Consider the following 19,411-nt stretch of genomic DNA (forward strand, 5'->3'; position numbering starts at 1 on the left):
GGCTTTGGGCAGGGAGGACGAGGGGGTGCTATTTACACTCAGTCTTGAAGAGTGGACAGAGAAGTAAATGTTTTAAACGGCTGGGGTGAGGGGAAGAGCTTTCAAAGAAGGGTGAGTGGCAGCCCCCGTATGGACAAAAGGAATAAGGAGGTGTGTTAGGTGTGCACCTCAACTGCCCACTTCACGTGAGAATAGACAATATTTAACGTGGCTGGCAATATTCTCACACTGTTCCCATGATGTGAGGCCCTGAATAAGGGGCTACTTGTTTTCCATGCTTCCAGACCGAACTCTGCCCCCCTTGTTCCACTGTTTAAGTTGGTTGATAGCGAAGTGTGTAGAGCGGCACCTGACACACAGTAAATACCACAGAGTCGTCTGTACAATAAAAGAAATAACCAGGCTGTCTTGCGAGAGAACACATTTAAACCACCAAGTTCCCTTTTTATAGCAGGATTTTGTTTCAGCTGGGCGCTTGAGAGCAGAAGGCAGGTGCTGCCTGGGAGCCAGAGGCCCCTCAGGCCCCCGAGGCGGGGTATTATGGCAGAGGTCCAGGAGAAAGCAGAATTTACCAGAACGCTAGGGCCCAGAAGAGCAAGAATGGACTTCCATTCAGGCCAGGACAATGCCCAGGGACCAATGGGTGCCGAGAGGGTTGCTTGGGGAGGGGAGGTGGTCTGCGGTCTCTTCTCATGGTCCCTGGGCCGCGGTGGCCCCCACTCCCCCAGATCACTTCTACTGGAGATCCAGCTGTTCTATGTACTGCTGGACCCAGTCATCACTGGGGTTGGTACAAATCTCTTTCCCATGTTTGGTGAGGAAGCTGTGGAGCAAGAAGAAGGATGAGGAACTGAGAGTTTGCAGCCAGGAGAGAAGCCCATCCCACCACCACATTCTATTTCAAGCGTGAAACTCCCCGCCCCTCTCTTGCAGAGAGAAACCCTCACCCACTTTCCCCTCCCTACTGCCCCAGGGGTTCAGCGAATGCCCCACCAGGCAGCTCCACTCTCCTGGTGGGGCATCTCCATCTTTCCCAAACTCTCTCTATCTACAGGAACCAGCTCCAACCACCTCCCTGAAGGCCCAGCTCGGGCCTAAAAGTCCTCCCCTCCGCAGCCTCCTCTTAGCGTCCCAACCCCCTGCACCCCTCTCCCGGGCCCTACTGGTTTTCCTCATTTGCACCCCCTTCCATCATCAGCCAGGCTGTACTTACACAACCCCTGGGGTGGGGCACTGGGTTGTAGTCCAGTAATAACCTTTCACAAAGCGGAATGGGATTCTTCGAAGGCTGAACGAGAAACAGCAGGGGGTAACCTGGTCCTGAGCTGGTTCTGCAAGGCAGAGACAGACTGTATGATTCTGAAACTTCTCTACAAGGAAGCTTAGACCTGTGTCTCTATTCTGAAGAGAGTGCATCAGAGAGGGGTGCAGGGGGAAGGAGAGACAAGGCAGGGGCCCCTGGGAGGGAGTGTGGCCTGGCCTCTCTGGCCCCTCTTTCTTTCCCTCCATCTCTTAAATCAACCTCCTCTAAGTTCTCTCCTCCCTGTCCACTGCCAGCCCCTCCTGACCTCTCCTTTCTCAGATCCTTCCCAGGGCTGGGAAGTGACTCTGTGACCACAGTGTTTCAAATTTCTGACAGGATTTGGGGATAAGAAATCAGAATTCCTGGGAACCCTCAAAATCATAAATTATTCTGTATTTTTCATAACACCTTATTTTCATGTTTTTAAATAATAATGAATGATGATAGTAAAGGTAGTAAACAATGAGTCACTTCTCCATGATAGGGCTGTATGACAGGTTTCAGAGGTATTCTGTGAAAGATATAATAAATGCAAGGTTTGTTCTGATGGTAGGGGTTGTGACAAGATTATATATTCAGTAGCATGTTGAGGGTTCTAGGGCAGATACAGACATCAATAGAAAGCAAGACAAGAAGGAAACATTAACACACAACAAAAACAATTTAAAAATTGAAAAAATACTACAACTGTTTAATGGTCAAAATATTTAAAAGCTGTCATTTAAAAATGAACATTTAAAAGACTGGCAGCCGTGATTGCTCTATTCGTAATCTTTATCTTTGACAACAAATATTCTGGACATAGAACATTTTTCCCACTCTGTGTCGGTGCTGGTCAAATTGTTGCCGGTGTGTTCCAAAGCATCTTCAGGCTCTGTGTCAGAGTGTGTAATGCGTCACGTAAGGTCATTTCCTTTTTTAACGATAGATGTGTATTTTCTGCTTGTCCCAACTTTGGTTTGTCCATTCAAGTTGATACTGCTTTTGCTAATTTAGATTTTGTATACAAATTATCAAACATTTCTGGTTTTAACTCCCAGTATTCCACGACATTTACATATTTTCTCTTAGTATTTTATCTGTTAAATTATTTGTAAAGAGCTGTGGCCTATAGCAATTACTCAAATCCTGGACAATGCCATTGAATATTGCTATTCAGATAACATCATAGTCACACCTGCTAGCAGGAATCACAGTTGAAATTGCCAATTTAAGGACTTACTTTGCTTCTAAAACTTGTTATTTCTTGAAACACCACTAACATGAAACTCACTAACATTTACTTAGCAGCAGACGGGGCCATGAACTTACACTTGAAACATGACAAGGACTTCAGGCTAATGGACTGTGACCACTTTTCTCCTGCATGCTCCTGTCCTGATTCCCCAAAATGCTGATCTTGACTTTGAACTCCATGTGTCAAATGTTGCCTGCTCTTGCTCTTGATATCAATGCATTACTTTAAGTCAGTAACATCTCCAGGTTGATTGTTAAGCTTTAATTCTTTCAGGAGAATTATAATACTATTTCTCGACTGCATTTTTTTGAGACTTAGGTTTTGGAAAAACAGAGTATTTGCTAAGAAGTGCTAGGAAGGAATTCCCATGTGGAAATGCATGTGGGTGTCCAGGGTGGGCACTGGTGCCTGGTGTATGACAGGGTCCTCCCTCCCAGGTCTCAAGGGGAGGTTGGAAGTGGGGGTCCCTGTGCCCAGAGGAGTGGAGTCTTGCCTATAAAATGAAAATGCTGAACTTGTCTTGTTTCTACTCCTGAAGCTGTGTGACTTTGGACAGGACACTCAGCCTTTCTGAACTTGTGTCCTTAAAATGGCAAATCATATTGATGGGGCAAGTACCATGCCCATCGATTTATATACCCGTGATTGTTTTGTGCAGTAAAAGCCTTGCTTCCCCCATGTAACAGACGAGGAGGCCGAGGCTCAGGAAGCCTGCATGAGGCGTGGCAGGCTTCAGCCGGCCGGTGCGGAGTCTCCAGGCAGGGGTTTCCCGGCAGCACAAGCAGCTGTTTCTGCCCACCCTGGGATTCCAGCACATTCACTGAACGGGCGGTACAGAATAGGCTTTTAATATATATTTGCTGAGTGAATTCCATTAGAATCTATGTCTTTCTGACTATAAACCCAATTATTTCTCCATTTTGTTTTGCTGTTGTCTGGAGGGGAAAAAAAGATTCCATTTATTGTCTCTGCTATGTGCCCGGTATGTGGCTTACTCCCTGACTTATCTCTATTCCTCATGACAACCCTCTGAGCAAGCATCCATCACCCCATTTGCAGAGGAGACGTTATACAACGATAACTGGAATTATGAGAAAACGTTAAGGCGTTCTATAGCTAGTTTCAGTCAAAATTCCTGGAAACTAGGTCTCTTTCCCTGGACCAGTAGGGATGTCCAATGAGAGGCCGAGGACCTGCCCAGCATTTTCCCATCTCTGGCTTTGGTGGAAATTCAACTCAGGAGAGTAGTTCCCTGGGAAATTTCGCAGAGTCCCCTCTGTGCCTCTTTCTCCCCTGGCTGCAGTGTCCCCTTGCTGAGAGGCAACCTTGCCCACTTAGGGCGGAAAGGGCAGCTGGGAGCTGGGAGTCTGGGACATCTGGTGCCAACCTTGGCCTCTTTCAGAGTCACTTGCTGCTTTGTCTTCTTGTGTCCCACAGATATTTACTGAGACTTGCTACCTGCCAGGAGAGGGTCTGTGCCAGATTCACAGCTAGATGGGGAAGGGAGAGAGGCTGGCACCAGTTCAGGTCCGCTTGGTCTTCCATATTTGCAAGAGGAATAGACAATACTGATTTTTTAAATGTTTCCCATTTTTAAAGGTTGGCAACCAATTCAAAGGTTGTACAACCCCATCCAAGCAGTGAAGACGGCTTTGCGGTAGCTCCTGTGTCTCCCCAGGAGGTGGCTGAGCAGATAGCCTGGAAGGCTCTGGACCAGCTTCTCTCTGCTGGGACCCCCAAGGGCCAGGGGGGCTTTGTGCAGAGGCGGGTTTTCCTCTCCCTGGAGGAGAGAGAAAGGAGCCCTGCCCAGGAATGATGGGGCAAGGCCCCTGGCGAAGGTTCCGTCTGTTCTCCAGGGACCCCCAAGCAGCCTTTTCTGGACCACCCACATCACCTCTCTGTGGCTCCCTGCCTCTCCATGTTCCCTTTGTTCAGAGGAATGAAAGAGTCTCGGCTCTCACCTTTATTGGCCTCAGAGTGGAGGGCGGCGACAGTGAGGAGGAAGGTTAGGAGAACGAGGCTGGCCCTCATCCTTCTGGCTGGTGACCGGCTGCCGGAACAGTGCTGGGTTGAAGACTCCTCGGTTCTCTGACTCCTTGAAGTCTGGGCTCTGAGCCTCCTTTATACTATAAGAGGTTGCTCGTCAGGAAATCACAAGATAGAAAAATCCAAGATTGCACGTGCATTCTGTTTCTGAGAACTTTGACTGCTGACACATCTAAAAGTATAAGACATGAGTCAATTTACTTTGAAAAGAAGTGGACCGCAGAAGATAACCCCAGATTTTCACATTCAGCTTGCATCCTGAGGGTGGTAGTCGGGGAGCCGAGGGTACCAAGGGCTTTGTGGCAGAAACTGCCCTCCACTCCTGCTGCTTCCCAGGGAAGCTGATTAAGCCTTGTTGGTGAGCCCATCCTCCAGGTTCAAAGGCCATGAGTTCAGAGGCCTCTCAGCATCTCCAGGCCCAACAGGATAGGGATGTGGGCTCAGGCCTGACGGGGGCTGGTAATAGGGAGAAGGCTCTGGAAGGGACCCTGGGATGGATGGGCCTCACCGGCCAGGATCAGACTGAAACCCCTCACCTAAGCTGAGCTTAAGCTCCCTGCCCCCTGCCCAGTACAAGGAGCTTAGTCAGATCCTTAGCAACTGGGGAAGGTGCACAGGGCTCATGCTTTGGGGCCTGGGGCTGAGGGACGAGTTCCTTTTGGGTCAAGCGGGGGCAGGGGCGGGGGGCGTGGGAGGAGTGAGGCGAGAGGCAAGGCAATGAGGCTGTGTTGTACAGTCTGGGCCAGGACGGGGTGCAGGTGTTTTCGTCCCTTCCCATCCCCGGAAGGGACTCAGGGGCAGTACCCACTGGCACAGCTCCTGGGGCCATCATTCACTGTGGGGTGATCGGATCTGTCACCACCCCCCCCCAACTCCCCAACCGAACACAATTCCATAAAAATACCACTGTATCTCGTCACCCTTAAATCTGGGCTGCAGGGTCCCTGCACAGCGACACATGGCTTTGAGACTGGGTGGTAGTGTGACCAACCATCCTGCTTTGCCTGGGATGAAGGGGCTCCTGGAATGTGGGACTTTCAGTGCCACCATGGAGAGGCATTGGCTGTCCTGCTGGGTCGTTGGGCAGACGGGGCTCTCTGCCACTTCCACTCCCACAGAGTGCAGACGAAGCAGTTGTGGGTTTTTGCCCCCACTATTTTTTATTCTGGTGAAACGCAACTAATATAAAATTTGCCGTTGTCAGTGTTTTTAAGTGTACAGGCCGATGGTATGAAGTACATTCATACATTGTGCAATCATCATCACAGTCCCATTCGCAGAACTTCTTCCGTCTTGCTCTGCACCCATTAAACATGACTCCCCTTCCCCACTTCTCCTAGCTGTTAGAAATCACTGCTCTACTTTCTGTCTCTAAGAAACTGACTATTCTAGGCATTTCATATTTATAAATGGAATCACATAGTATTTGTCTTTTGGTGGCTGGCTTATTTCACTTAGCATAGTGTACTTGAGTTTCATCCTTTTTGTAGCATATGTTATAATTTCTTTACTTTTTACAAAATGTACTTTATTGATTATGCTATTACGGTTGTCCCATTTCCCCCCTTCATTCCCCTCCACCCTGCACACCTTCTCCCACCCACATTCCTCTCGCCTTCAGTTCATGTCCATGTGTCATAAATTATTTAGCTTCTACATTTCCCACACTACTCTTGCCCTCCCCCTGTCTATTTTTTCCCCACTGTCTATGCTACTTATTCTCTGTACCTTTTCCCCCTCTCTCCTCCTCCCACTCCCCTGTTGCTAACCCTCCATGTGATCTCCATTTCTGTGGTTCTGTTCCTGTTCTAGTTGTTTGCTTAGTTTGTTTTTGTTTTAGGTGTGGTTGTTAAAAATTGTGAATTTGCTGTCATTTAGTATATATGTTTTTTATCTTCTTTTTCTTAGATAAGTCTCTTTAACATTTCATAAAATAAGGGCTCGGTGGTGATGAACTCCTTTAACTTGACCTTATTTGAGAAGCACTTTATCTGCCCTTCCATTCCAAATGAAAGCTTTACTGGATAGAGCAATCTTGGCTGTAGGTCTTTGGATTTCATGACTTGGAATACTTCTTTCCAGCCCCTTCTTGCCTGCAAGGTCTCTTTTGAGAAATCCGCTGACAGTCTGATGGGTACTCCTTTGTAGGTGACTGTCCCCTTATCCCTTGATGCTTCTAGGATTCTCTCCTTCATTTTGGTCTTGGCTAATGTAATTATGATGTGCCTTGGTGTGTTCCTTCTCAGGTCCAACTTCTTTGGGACTTTCTCAGCTTCCTGGACTTCCTGGAAGTCTGTTGCCTTTGCCAGATTGGGGAAGATCTCCTTTATTATTCGTTCAAATAAATTCTCCACTTGTTGCTCTTCCTGTTCTCCTTCTGGTACCCCTATAATCCGGATGTTGGAACATTTAAAGATGTCCTGGAGGTTCCTAAGCCTCTCCTCATTTTTTAAAAAATTCTTGTTTCTTCATTCTTTTCTGTTTGGTTGTTTCTTCCTTCCTTCTGGTCCACTCCATTGATTTGAGTCCCAGTTTTATCACTTCTCAGCCTTTTGGCTAAGATCAAGTGATTTAAGTCCCAGTTTTCTTCCCATCATTATTGGTTCCTTGTGTATTTTGCTTCATTTCACTTAGTGTAGCCTTTATTTTTTCACCTAATTTGAGACCAAATTGAACCAATTCTGTGAGCATCCTGATCACCAGTATTTTGAACTGTGCATCTGATAGGTTGGCTATGTCTTCATTGCTTAGTTGTATTTTTTCTGGAGGTTTGATCTGTTATTTCATTTGGGCCATTTTTTTTTTGTCTCAGCGTGCCTGTTATGTGGTGCAGGGTGGAGCCTTAGGTGTTCACCAGGGCAGGGCAACCAGGTTAGTGGGTTGTGACTCTGTATGTGAGGGCAGGGTCAGAGGGAATAATGGTGCTTGCTTCGCTCTCTACCAGATTTCAGTTGCTTCCCCTGCTTCACACAAGCAAACTGGGTCCTTCTGGTGCTGATTCCTTGGTAGGTGGGCTTTTGTACGTTCTAGGACCCTGTGGGTCTCTCCAACGAAGTCTCTTGTGAGGCTGGGAGTCTCTTCCAGCACCTCCACCCCCACAGGTGTTTTCAATCAATGTTTTGAGGCTTTATTTCCCCAACCCAGGACCCTGGGTTGTGTGGTCTGTCTTGTTCCCCAGTTTCACCTGGTTTATCTGCGAGCAAATGTGGCACTGCCCAGTCAGCCAGCCGCCTTGCTCGCCATGCCCGGCTTCACAATCGCTGCCTCACTGGGTCTGCCTGTTGCCACCCCGTGCCCAGGGTTCCCCCCGCTGCCACTTGTGTGACCGCTGCCACCACTGTTTTTTTGCCACAACCCCTCTCCGCCAGACTCTCTCCCTCCTACGGGTCTGGATGAATGTGTCTATTTTAACTCCTTGGTTGTCGGACTTCCATACAGCTTAATTTTCTGTCAGTTCTGGTTGTTGTTTGGTTTCTAAATTGCTGTGGTTCTTATTTTGGTTGTGCAAGAAGGCACAGTGCGTCTACCTATGCCTCCATCTTTGCCGGAAGTCCTAATTCCTTTACTTTTTAACACTGAATAATATTCCCTTGTATGTGTATACCCATCTTGATTATCCACTCACCTGCTGATGGACACTCGGGTTGTTTTTCCACACTTAGCTATCACGAATAAGGCTGCCATGAAGAGAGGTTTACAAACATTGCTTTGAAACCTGGTTCTCAGTGCTTTGGGTGTATACCCAGAAGTGGGATGGCTAAATCATAGAGTAAATCTATTTTTAATTTTTAAGGAACTGCCCTACTGTTTTCCCATTGTACATTCCTATGGACAATGCACAAGGGTTCTAATTTTTCCATCTCTGGCCAACGCCTCTTTTCTGTTTTTGTTTGTTTGGTAGTAGCTATACTAACGAGTGTGAGGTGGTATCTCATGGTGGTTTTGGTTCGAGCACCTGTGTTTTCGATCATTTTTATATAATGAGGTTCCAGGTAAGCATGTTTGCAAAGGAAATGTTTTTCTACCAAAAAGAAAAAATTTAAACTCCGAAGAGCAAGAACTTCGAGCTAGTCCAAGGTATTGATTTTAGTCTCAAAACCACCACTTATGAGCTAGGGGACCATTTGAGTGAAATAATTAAGCATTTTAAGTGACACATGGTTACTGAAAGGAATATGTAACGTAAACAATCTGAGTGAGTGAAATCTTACTTGTGTCCACACTGAGACCTTTTTCAGCGCTGATGTTCATTCATTCAGTATATGTTTATTGACTTCTTACTATATGCCAGGCACTTTCTAGGCCCTGGGGACACAGAGACAGGCAAAAATGGCAAGATCCCTACTCTTCAGGTGCTCAAGTTCTAGTGGAGGAGACAGACAAACGAGGTGGTAGAAGATGGAGTTCAAAGCTAGGAAGAAACAAGATGCAGCCTGTTGAGTCTGCACCCCATTTCACCACCATCCTTTTCACATGGGCACTGCAGAGAGCAGCAAAGCAGGCCACTGTGGCTCGTATTCTAGTGGGGCCCTGGGTAGCTATGTCCTGAGAGTAGGTGCGTGGATTTAACACAAACACTCGTTAGCTGCTTTAAGGAAAAACGGTGAAGAGAAGGTCATGGATTCCTTTCCTCTTAGACTTCACTCTCTTTCTCCTATGCGGATGGAGGGGGCTGAGCTGCCTGCTTTCTCCCATGAAATTAATGAAAAAAGAAGGGAGAGAGATTGACCCCGATGGATGCCTCTGGTGGTTGTCTTTCTCCTCCCTGCAGACTGTGGGATACTGCGGGTGTGTAGGAAGGGGAGGGTGGCAGGCAGTGTCCTTTGTCCCCTTGGCTGTTCTAGCAGAACATCAGATGTGGGAGATACGGGAGACCACATGGGCAGGTGGATGGGAGAAGCTGACTTGCATCATCGCTTGGGTCTCTCTGGTTCCCCGAATTCAAGTTGCTGATGACACTGGGTCATCTGACTTCCAAGCTTTGGTAGGCAACAGGCACCCTCCTTCTGGAACTTGAGTCTTGTTCAACTGACTCTACTTCCCCTATTCACAGGAGAAGGGCTGGAGTGAGGGAGGGGGACTTGCAGATGCTTAAGGCTCAGAGTTTGTTTTTGTTTTTGCACACTGACACGTACAACCATGGTGCCAGTTCACGATAAAGTATACATCAGTTTCCTGAATTTTGCTTTTTTCCTGCCTGATCCCAGGGTGCTTTTGTTAAATGCTGAAGATCAGATTGTTTGTCTATCGCTCTTTCCAGTCCAGCCTTCCCCAGATGTTTGTGCTGCCAGAGAGGGAAGTGGGTCTATCTGTTCTGATGTGCCCTAGCTGCACCCACCCATGCTGACTTGTAGTGAACAGTTCCTTTTTAAAGTGCCAGTGAAGAGTTTCTTACCAAGAATTGCATAGGTGGAGAATCTTGCCCAGAACAGAGATAGCTGACCACTCTTAAGTTTATGGAATCTTTTTACCCCCTTCTTTTTCGGAAAGCGGGTTGCCGTGTGCTTGTTGTCATCAACATTCTACAGCCGTTCTGCCTCCCAGAATCAACTACCACCTCTAACTGTGCATCCTCTCAGTTGCCAGAAAGGACTTCATCCAAGCAAGGAGTAAAATGCCACACAATCTGCCTTCTTGTGGTGGTCTTCATTTTCTTCTTAATCATGGGAGTGAGGCCCTTTCCAGACTGGAATGGATGGAGAAGGGACAAATACAAATTGGAGACCAGGTGTCCTTCTATCTCTTCAGTCAAGACTCTGTTCATTCATAACTCACTCATCCATTTATTCTATAAATAATTACTGAATGCATACTATGAACTGAGGACTGTCTAGGTACCAGAGATTCAGCCATAAACAAGATGGATTGGTGATGTGGGTCCTGGTCAACATGGTCTGTGAGTTGTGGCCATAATGAACAAATTCACATGGACTACAGAAGTCCTGTGGAGAAAAGGGGACAGCATGGCCACTCTCTAAGTGAGAGAGAGGTCCCCACCCCTGCCTGGACAGGCTTTTATTGCTTTTCTGGGTACATTTCTAGGATGGTCCTCATTTACTGTGCACAGGTTCGCTGTAGGTGATTACCTTTTACAGATAACAAAGGAAAGAATGTTGCTAATTACTTCAGAGATAAGGATGTTACAGATCAAAGGGAAAAATGGTTGAACTGGTTACACTCCATACTTGGGAGGTTTGGCACAGATTTTAGGACGTTACTTTAGAGATATGCAGTAAACATCTGCTGCCTCAACCCAGGGTGAGGGAGTTTTAGCAAAAGCAAGTCTCATAGCAGCCTAGTTATAAGGCAGGCCTGATTCCCCACAGGAGAACCTATTCCTGGGCATGGCTCCTGTGTGCCAGACCTCACTTCCCACTGGCCTTTCCAAGTGGGGGCTGGGCTACATTTCCACGCCACGTGGAACAGTTCCCTATGGATTGGGTCTTCTACAAATTCAGGCAAGTGTTGGGCCTTTTGGCACTTTACAAAACAAGATGAAACAGAAGCTTTCATCGGCATTCATTATTTAAAAAGTAACAGTGTGGAGAAATTTAGAAATACTTAAGCAAAAAGAAGCAAGCAGACATCCTCCGTGACCTCACAGTAACATTTTTAGATTTATTGCTGTCTTTTTTTCTCCCTAGCTGAGGTCATACCAACACCCCATCCAAACTTTTAAAAATCCAACCATTTCATAGCCTGTGCTTTGATGTATTATGAACAATTTTATTTTGTTATAAATTCTTGTATGTAATTTAAGCTATTTTTAAACAAAACGGTACACGCTTTTTCTAGAATTTTGAAGAAAATCAAAGCAGAGGAAAAAGCTCACTGTTTACCACTCTTACTACTTCAGCAGGCAGTTTTCTGGGCATTTTTCTCTATATAATCATTATAGGTATTGTACACACATACAATGGAACAAAAATGGGGTCATACTAATGTTCTTTCCTGCAATCTTATTTTTATAGTTTGATAATTATCATTTAATATTGGGGAGCCATAAGACGTGGATTAAGAATAGTCACAACACAACAGACACCCCTGCCCCATGTGCCCCTCTCCAGTTCTGTCCCCTTTCCCTTCTTCCTCTGAGTGGCCTCTGGCCCAGATATTGTTTACACTACACTCTCGCTTGTCTTCTAGTTTCTCCACGTGTATTTGACTCCTAAACAACATATTTTTAGCTTTACATGTGTTTGCACTTCGGAATCATTATTATGTGTGTTCTTCCACAGCTCTTTTCTCAACATTGTGCATCTGAGATTCACCCATGTTACCGCACGTAGCTGGAATATGCTTGCTTTCACTCCTGCTGATATTTCTGGGTATGCCTAGGCCACGATTTACTTTTCACTTGCCCCCTTTTATGCTTGCTAATGCCAGCAGGGCTGCGGTGAGCATTCTCGTGCATGGCTCCTGGTGTATATTCTCAACAGTGTCTGCAGGATGTATGTAGGAGAAGGTTGGCCCTGCATGTTCACCTTTACTCTACAGATGACAGCAATCTGTAGCCAAAGCAAAAGGACCAGACCACATTCCTGGCAGCGGGGGGGGGTGGGGGTGGGGGGGGGTGTTCCACACCCTCTCTAATATTAACACTTCTCAAATTCAGTATTTAATTAAATTTGGAGGGAGCAATCCAGGATGGAGGGAGGGAGGGAAGGAGGAAGAAGGAAAACTTTAGTCTTTCCAAACCTAGAACCCAGAACCGGGTTCTTGTAGTCCACAAAATGTCTTACCGTGCCTGCCCAGACTGATCTCATCGCAGCCCCTGAAATCCACCACGTGACTGCAGGGAAAAGGTGAAGGGAAGTAAAAAGGGGTCAGGGGGCCTCCCAGAACATTTAGTCAGTAACACAATTCAAAACTGAAAAGGAACTAGAACATACAGTAGCATACATGAGCTTAAAACAAATGCAGACTGAGCCCTAGAATACGGCTGGAAGGGGCTCCTGAGGTTACATAGACTGTGTCTGGCTCAGGTCCCTGCGCCCAATCTGTCCGCATCTCTAGTGCTTTCCTTCCAGGTTCCAGACCCTCAGGACTCTGATTCCTGTTGTTTGTGTATTTCTGGACCTACACCTTGCTGGGATTGACCCTGACCTTTCCAGTCTCTTATCTGGAGGAAGCAATGGTGGGAGGGAGAAGTGCATAAAAAAGGAAAAATGCAGCAGAATGCCTGTGGGTTTCATTCTCTCTCTCTCTTTCTCTCTCTCTCTCACCTGGAGATCGCAGAGACAGTCTATTTTCAGAGCCAGGAATATTCCCCCAAATCCCCAGGTCCCTAGACTCTTTTTTCCCCCATTGTTCATAGAGGCTGACTTCCTCCTGCTATCCCTTCCTCTCTCCTCTGCAAGGAGGGAGCTCCTCCTCCACTCCCTACTGGCCTGGACTGATGCAGCAACATGCCAGGGACCACTCCACGGTCCTGCACACCTGCTGTGGCCCCGGGGGCTGGGTCTTCCCAGGATGGTACCCCATCCGCCTGTCTGTGCCTAGTAGCATGTGGCTGTGCTCCACTCCAAGTCCTGCAGGTTCTTGCTCAGCAGGTTTCCTTTGGCCAGTCCTTTCACTGCCACACCCCTCCCCCATTTCACTGACTCCTAGCTCCACACTGCCCTCTGCTGACGAAACAATGTCACAGCATGGAGGTCACCACAATTAGCTCCATGGTACACCTTCTGACTGCATCCCAGATACACCTTGCCAAACAACATGATTGTTCATTTTGCTCATTTTTTTTAAAAGATAGATTTTTTTACACCCTGGCTGGTGTGGCTCAGTGGATTGAGTGCCAGACTGCGAACCAAAGGGTTGCCAGTTCAATTCCCCAGTCAGGGCACATGCCTGAGTTGCGGGCTGGGTCCCCAGTAGGTGGTGCTCTAGAGCCAACCGCACATTGATGTTTCTCTTCCTTTTTCTTTCCCCTCTCTAAAAATAAATAATTTTTTTAAAGATAGATTTTTAAAAGATAGACAAGTGTGAGAATGGGGAGGATCAGACTGGTTATGGGACCCATTATTTTTGGCTTTCCTAGTCTTCTGCCATCTTCCCATTTCTGCGTATACTAATGTTAGCGTGGAGTGGAGAATTCTTCGTTTCCAGATCACTGATTCTCAATGGGCGGGATTTGCAGGCGACAAGCAGAAAGGGCCTCTTAGAAGCAAGTGATTTTTTTTTCCTTCTCTGCTCTGAGGAGCCAACTTCAAAGTGAGTTCATCTCTTTCTTAATGGGCTTTGCTGATCTACGCAAGAAGGAACAGGTCTCCAGCATCTTGAAATTTCCTTTTTGATGCAACCTCCACAGGCAGCTGGCCGTGGTAAGAGTCTGTAACAGGCCACGGGGGTGAGCAGCTGTTGAGCTAGGTAGAGGTGTTCTCACTGACTTCATCTCCTGCCCCAGCCAATTCCGCTTTCTGGGGTCTGCTACTTGCTGCACTGCAGTCTGTGCCAGTTAGGCGTGGCTTGGGTTAGAGTATCAGAAAAGCAGGCTCACTCTGGCTTAACCCATAAAGGGAACTTGTTGACTCACATAACTAACACTTCAAGAAGTAGCATTAGCTTCAGGCTAAAGCTTGATCCAGAGAGCCTTGAGTGTCACCATAAACCACGCCTCCAGTTTGTCCTTCATCCTAGAACATCCCACGGCAAAGTGAGTCCCTTTGCTTACAGACCTTCCAGTTTTTACAAGTCACGCTCTTGGGACCCCTGCAAGAGCAGAAGTTATGACCTCTCCTCCACAAAGGCAGCACCCACGAGGCTGGCCACTCCCTTTTGTTTGTTTGTGTCTGTCTGTCTGTCTGTCTATCTACCTACCTGGCATGAACTTTATTCGTTGCACTCCCACCTCACAAAGTGAGTCTCCCATTTGTCATGTGACCCTGTGGAAGCTAGCTGGGCTTGAGCCTCCTTCAATGACACTGCACGTAGATCGGGGAATCACATATCCCACCTTCTCTGGGGAAATCCCAGCTTCTACAGTTGTGGCAGCATAATTACTAATGCTATCCTCTTTGCCCCTCGAAATGGGCTCATCTGACCAACAGAAGATCCCTGCTTGGACGGACTCTAGCAGCAGGAGCTGGTGGGACGGTCTCGGGGCTGATATCCACAGAGGTCCCTGGCTGTGTGGACAAAGGATGCTGAAGTCCAGTCTGCCCTTCACCTGCGAAGTCTTGCACCTGACACAGGGCTGGATGTGCACCAAGGGGGCGCCTTTCCTTAAAGTGCTCCAGTTAATGAGTATATGATGCTATAGATATTGGTATGACTATCCATACACATTGGAATGTATATTCTATATACATAGTTTCACATTAATATCATCTAAACATACTTCCGCCTGTTCAGTGGTTTCATATGTATAATGTTTTAAGTTGTTCCTCTTCTGATGAATTTGTTTCTCTTTCGTTGCTCTTACGAACAGGGCTGCAAGGACACCTGTGTGCCTACCCCTTTGTGTCTTTATGTAGAGCTTCTTGAAACACGTACCTAGAAACAAGAGCTAGGCTGTGAAGAGTTTGCACATTTTAAAATTTGCTAGAAGTTGTCATTGTTCTTCAAAAGCCCTGACTACCAAACTTCCACTTTTTGATACTAAAATATAGATAGTTTAAAACAAAACAGAGCAGGGCTTATCAAAAATATTACCGTATGCACTTTATTACGGAAAGAGTTACTGATTAATTCAGTGGTGTTCGGTCTTCTGTCTGTATGTGAATCACGTAGGGGTTTGGTAAAAATCTAGATCCCCAGATCCAGACCCAAGAACTTCCACTGTGAGCACGTTAAACTACCATCCCAGGTGGTTCTGGGGTGCTCTGAGAAACAATGCATCTGAGTTATGTGATTTGCTAGCTGCCTGACAGCGGGCAAGTTGTTTCAACTCTCTGAGCCAAAACTTCCTCTTCTATGAAATGAGGCAAATCATAGTACTTAGTGCTCAGTGAAACTGATGGGAGTTGAAGGACAATGCATGGTTCTTAAGAAAACTTGATTTATGAATGTTTATCAAGAATGAATTTACTTAGCATATATACATTATACACTGGGTACATAAAATAATCATTGTTTTGTAAAAGAATGGCTTGCTTGTAACTTTTAGGAATGTGTAGACACAGGCAGTATTGTCATTTCCTCTCCGCTCACTTCCCCTGTTCAGTATTTTCTAATCTTTGTCCCCCATCATTTTTTCTATCCAGAGAGCTGAACTTTGTCACAAAACCAAACCAATAAAATCACTATTGATGATTCTATAGAATAACATAGTTCACCAAAATAAATAAATTAAGACTAGTTTACTTTTTAAAATTCCATTATTTCACACAACTGAATGCTGAAGTGGTAAATAACATTCTATAAATATTTTTTAAAGATTTTATTTATTTATCTTAGAGGGAAAGGGAAGGAGAGAGGGAGAGAGAGAAATATCAATGTATAGTTGCCCCTCATGTGTCCCCTGCCGGGAACTGGGAACTGGCCTGCAACCCAGGCATGTGCCCTGACTGGGAATCGAACCGCAATTGTGTGGTTCGCAGGCCCGCACTCAATCCACTGAGCTACACCAGCCAGGGCATTCTATAAATATTTGTTGGCTGATGGTTTTGGAACAATTTCCCCTAGAAAAAGCTAAATATAAACCAGTCACCTACACACAGAGTATGTGTCAATCACTGTGTGATGGATGGGAGGGGCTGAGCAGGGGTGGTGCAGTGGGGTCTCTCCCAGAAAGTGGCCAAGGACACATGCAAGTACATTACAAAAAAATCGTCTAAATAAATTAAAATTTACATTAGGAGTATGGTTGCTTGGTAACCAGCCCACATTAGAAGTAGCTTAGGAATTGAAGGAACATTTCTTAGGGTCAGGCATCTGCTCCCTAATCTGCCCACGGATGTAACTGGTTTCTTGTTGCTTCTGAGTCACTCGGGGATCCAGCTCCAAGGTCAGCGATGTGCTTTTCCACAGGACCCAGTAGGGCTGGCACAGACCTGTTGGCCTCTTCGGTTTGGAAGCTCTGTAGAGGGATAGAGTTAGTTACGAGAATGGAGGGATCGGCAGGGGAATTCTGGTCCCACACGGCTTCCGCCCTGACCTGCTGCCTCCTGGGAAGCCCAGAGTCAGCCCTCTTCCCCCCAACCTCAGATCACTGGGTTACCTCTCCTCGGCGACCCAGGGAGTCTCCTCATTATCATTTCTTCCTCAATTCCTTCTGTCTGGGGAAGCTCCTCCCTGGTTCCCAAGGGCTCCCAGGCCCCAGGTCAGGGTACAGAACACTTCCATGGCCTCTCCCTGGCCACCAGATCAAGCCTTCGAAGCTCTGAGTTTCCTTGCCTGGCCATGGAAACCTGCTCATTCACCTGCTGATGCCTTTGCAGGCTGCTCCTGACTCCAGGTCCTGCTGGCTCCGCCCCTGTATGCCCTTCCTCCCCACGGAGATGGGCAAGAGGACCAGCCCTTATACCTATACCGCTCTGACTGCTGGTCTCATCATACTCAGCTATCGTTTTGCTAGAAATCTTCGGGGAAACTTGGAAAAAGCATCGGACGCGCAGGGGCCCATGCCCATGCTGGGTGGAGGGACAGCCTCAGCCTGAGCCGTTTTTCTTGGGAACACGTGAGCCAGCTCCTATGCCCATTGATCAAGTCAGAAGGAAGAAGGTGGAGACAGCGCTGTTAGGCAAGTGAGGGTTTAGGGAGGAGGAGAACTGGAAGTGTGTTGGGATTTCTCGTTTTTTTACCAGTTTTTTCTTTTCTATCTCATTTCTTTCAGAAGTGTTATCTTGTTCTTTTCTTTGGAACATAATTCCTTTGTTTTCTCATTTTGTTTGTCTTGCTTTCTACATATGAGATGGAAGAGTTACCTCTCCCAGTCTTGGAGTGGCCTTGGCTAGAAGATGAACCTTGCCCTTTAACCCTGTCCTAACCTTGCCTTTTCGAATCTTTGAGATTGTACAAGCAGCATGATTTATTCTTCATAGTTCCCAGCTGTTCAGGGCGTGCCAGCCCCTGTCAGGGTCCCAAAGAAGGGGGCTCTCAGTAGGCACCCAGACTGAGGCTGATTGGAAGCCAGACCTTTGGGCTGCAGCTCGTCAGGAATGCAGATACACATAGTCCAGGTGGACCGAAAGTGTATACTCTGCTGGCTACCAGCCAGGTGATCTGGAGAGGCCTTCTGAGTGATAATCACAGAAATTGGGGCTTCAGGTGAATGCATAAGCTCCTTTTGGGGAGATACCAGCAAGATGTAATGAGGCAGGGGCTGAGTACAAAGACGGTGTCCCCTAGCTTCCCTTCCCTGGGAGCAACCGAAGCCTCCAGCTGTGTGCCCAACCGGAAGCCTGCTGCTCGGCCAAAACATAGGGCAGGCAAGTAGGCCCTTTTCACCCAGAGACTGGGTGCATTTCAGCCTGCTGTGTGTGCAGTGCCCTGGGAGTGGCAGCCCAGGGTTACAGTCTCTCTGATTGTCACAGTTCCATGGGACCCAGGAGCCCAAGGCCCCACCCTCCTGCGGCCACTAGAGCCAGGTGTTCAGGGGGGCGGCCCATGGGTGGCAGCCGCAAAAACCAGGGCCCTGCACGTTCAGAAGAGTGTCCCTCTGGGAGATGCCGGTGCTGTGGAGCACGGCGGAGAGAGAGCACAAACATGCTGGTGCCCGCCTGTTGGAGAGTAAAGATGGCACCTGATGAGAAAAAAAGGAAGTCCAGAATTTTTTTTAGAAAGGCATCTACTAAGTGTTAGTAAGGCCGGGGAGAGTGTGAAAACGGCTCCCACCGGGGCCTCTGTCACAGAGAGTTTCCCAGCAAGCCAGGCCCCTCAGGCCAAGGTGCTGAGATCAGCAGGTGAATCTCCTTGATGCAAAATGTGGAATCTGGGCACTTAGAAGGCCGTTTCTGCCCTGGGCCTTTGGGTCTCTCAGATGCAGCCTGTTGGTTCTCACAGCCAGATGTTTGGGGAGCTTGTCTCTCGGGTGCAGGTCTCAAAAGCTGGGTGACTGACGTGGGGCACCCAGCCTTCAGTCCCCAGGGAGAACCCCTGGGATTGTGAGTTCCCTTGAGATTACGGATTATGGAACCACGTCTCAGCTGCTCCTAAGCGCCTCCCTCCGACTTTTTTCTCACTGGCAGATGTGAAGCAGCTGCTGAGCTAGTTTTCAGGGTTGTTGGGTTTTTTCCCCCCTGAGGAAATTGTTCCATATGCAGCTGTTTACCCAAGGTGTCTTCAGGGGGAGGTAAATTCAGGTTCTTTTTACGTCGCGCAGCCTTGAACCTCCTCCTCTATCTTTTATTTTTGCTCTAAACTTGGCTTTGACTTCTCTCTCTCTCTGCAGGGTCTGCTGATAATTGAATAATCTACCTCTTGTTCCAGTTCTATTTGGGAAACTTAATCTGGTCTAGGAAGAGATTTCTCCGGGCAGAGACTGCCTTTGTAAAACACCCATAAAGTGGTTCTGAGGTGAGCTTATTACTCAGCTGATCACTGGGAAGCAGGTGAAATTGGATCCTGCCTCTTGCTGAAAAGTACCTCATTTAACCACGCCCAAAATAAGACAAGCCCCCGCTCTGCCTGCCACATACGTTGAACAGAAAGCTGAAACTCCTTTGGAAAGAAAAGCCCCCTGAACAGAGAGCCTGAAATTTTGAAATTTCAGGGGAATTTTGAAAACCCTTCGAGAAGTTCTTGATTTCATTTGGGTGCCTCTGTCTGTAGAACTTTGTCAACATGGTCTGACCCGAGCCAGAAAGTAGGGGGACAACAGTGAATGGCCACAGAAGGGTACTTGTCAGAGGAGGCCTGGGAACAGAGGGCCGCAGTGAGGAGGG

At 47.2% G+C, this 19,411-nt stretch overlaps 1 protein-coding gene across 1 annotated transcript; it reads right to left on the bottom strand.

Moving 5' to 3' along the window:
- Window positions 1–408: 408 nt before the first annotated feature.
- LOC119003497 (regakine-1-like) lies at window positions 409–4,662 on the bottom strand. The gene is made up of 3 exons (XM_037069892.1): window positions 4,502–4,662; window positions 1,214–1,331; window positions 409–823 (listed from the first exon to the last, which is right to left on the bottom strand). Exons 1-3 carry the CDS (start codon window positions 4,569–4,571, stop codon window positions 736–738), a joined length of 276 nt encoding a protein of 91 aa, XP_036925787.1. The 5' UTR covers window positions 4,572–4,662; the 3' UTR covers window positions 409–735.
- Between the last annotated feature and the right edge of the window lie 14,749 nt (window positions 4,663–19,411).

Source organism: Sturnira hondurensis, unplaced genomic scaffold (genome assembly GCF_014824575.4).
Source record: "Sturnira hondurensis isolate 20B ecotype Veracruz unplaced genomic scaffold, ASM1482457v3 Scaffold0018728, whole genome shotgun sequence".
Lineage (NCBI taxonomy): Eukaryota > Metazoa > Chordata > Mammalia > Chiroptera > Phyllostomidae > Sturnira > Sturnira hondurensis.

What these genes read in the sequence shown, in the direction of transcription:
- LOC119003497 (XM_037069892.1), bottom strand. Translation starts at nt 4,571, where the DNA reads ATGAGGGCCAGCCTCGTTCTCCTAACCTTCCTCCTCACTGTCGCCGCC. An exon ending in CCACTCTGAGGCCAATAAAG is followed by an intron (nt 1,332 to 4,501) that starts GTGAGAGCCGAG and finishes TCTGCCTTGCAG; the next exon opens with AACCAGCTCAGGACCAGGTT. An exon ending in TGCCCCACCCCAGGGGTTGT is followed by an intron (nt 824 to 1,213) that starts GTAAGTACAGCC and finishes CTTGCTCCACAG; the next exon opens with CTTCCTCACCAAACATGGGA.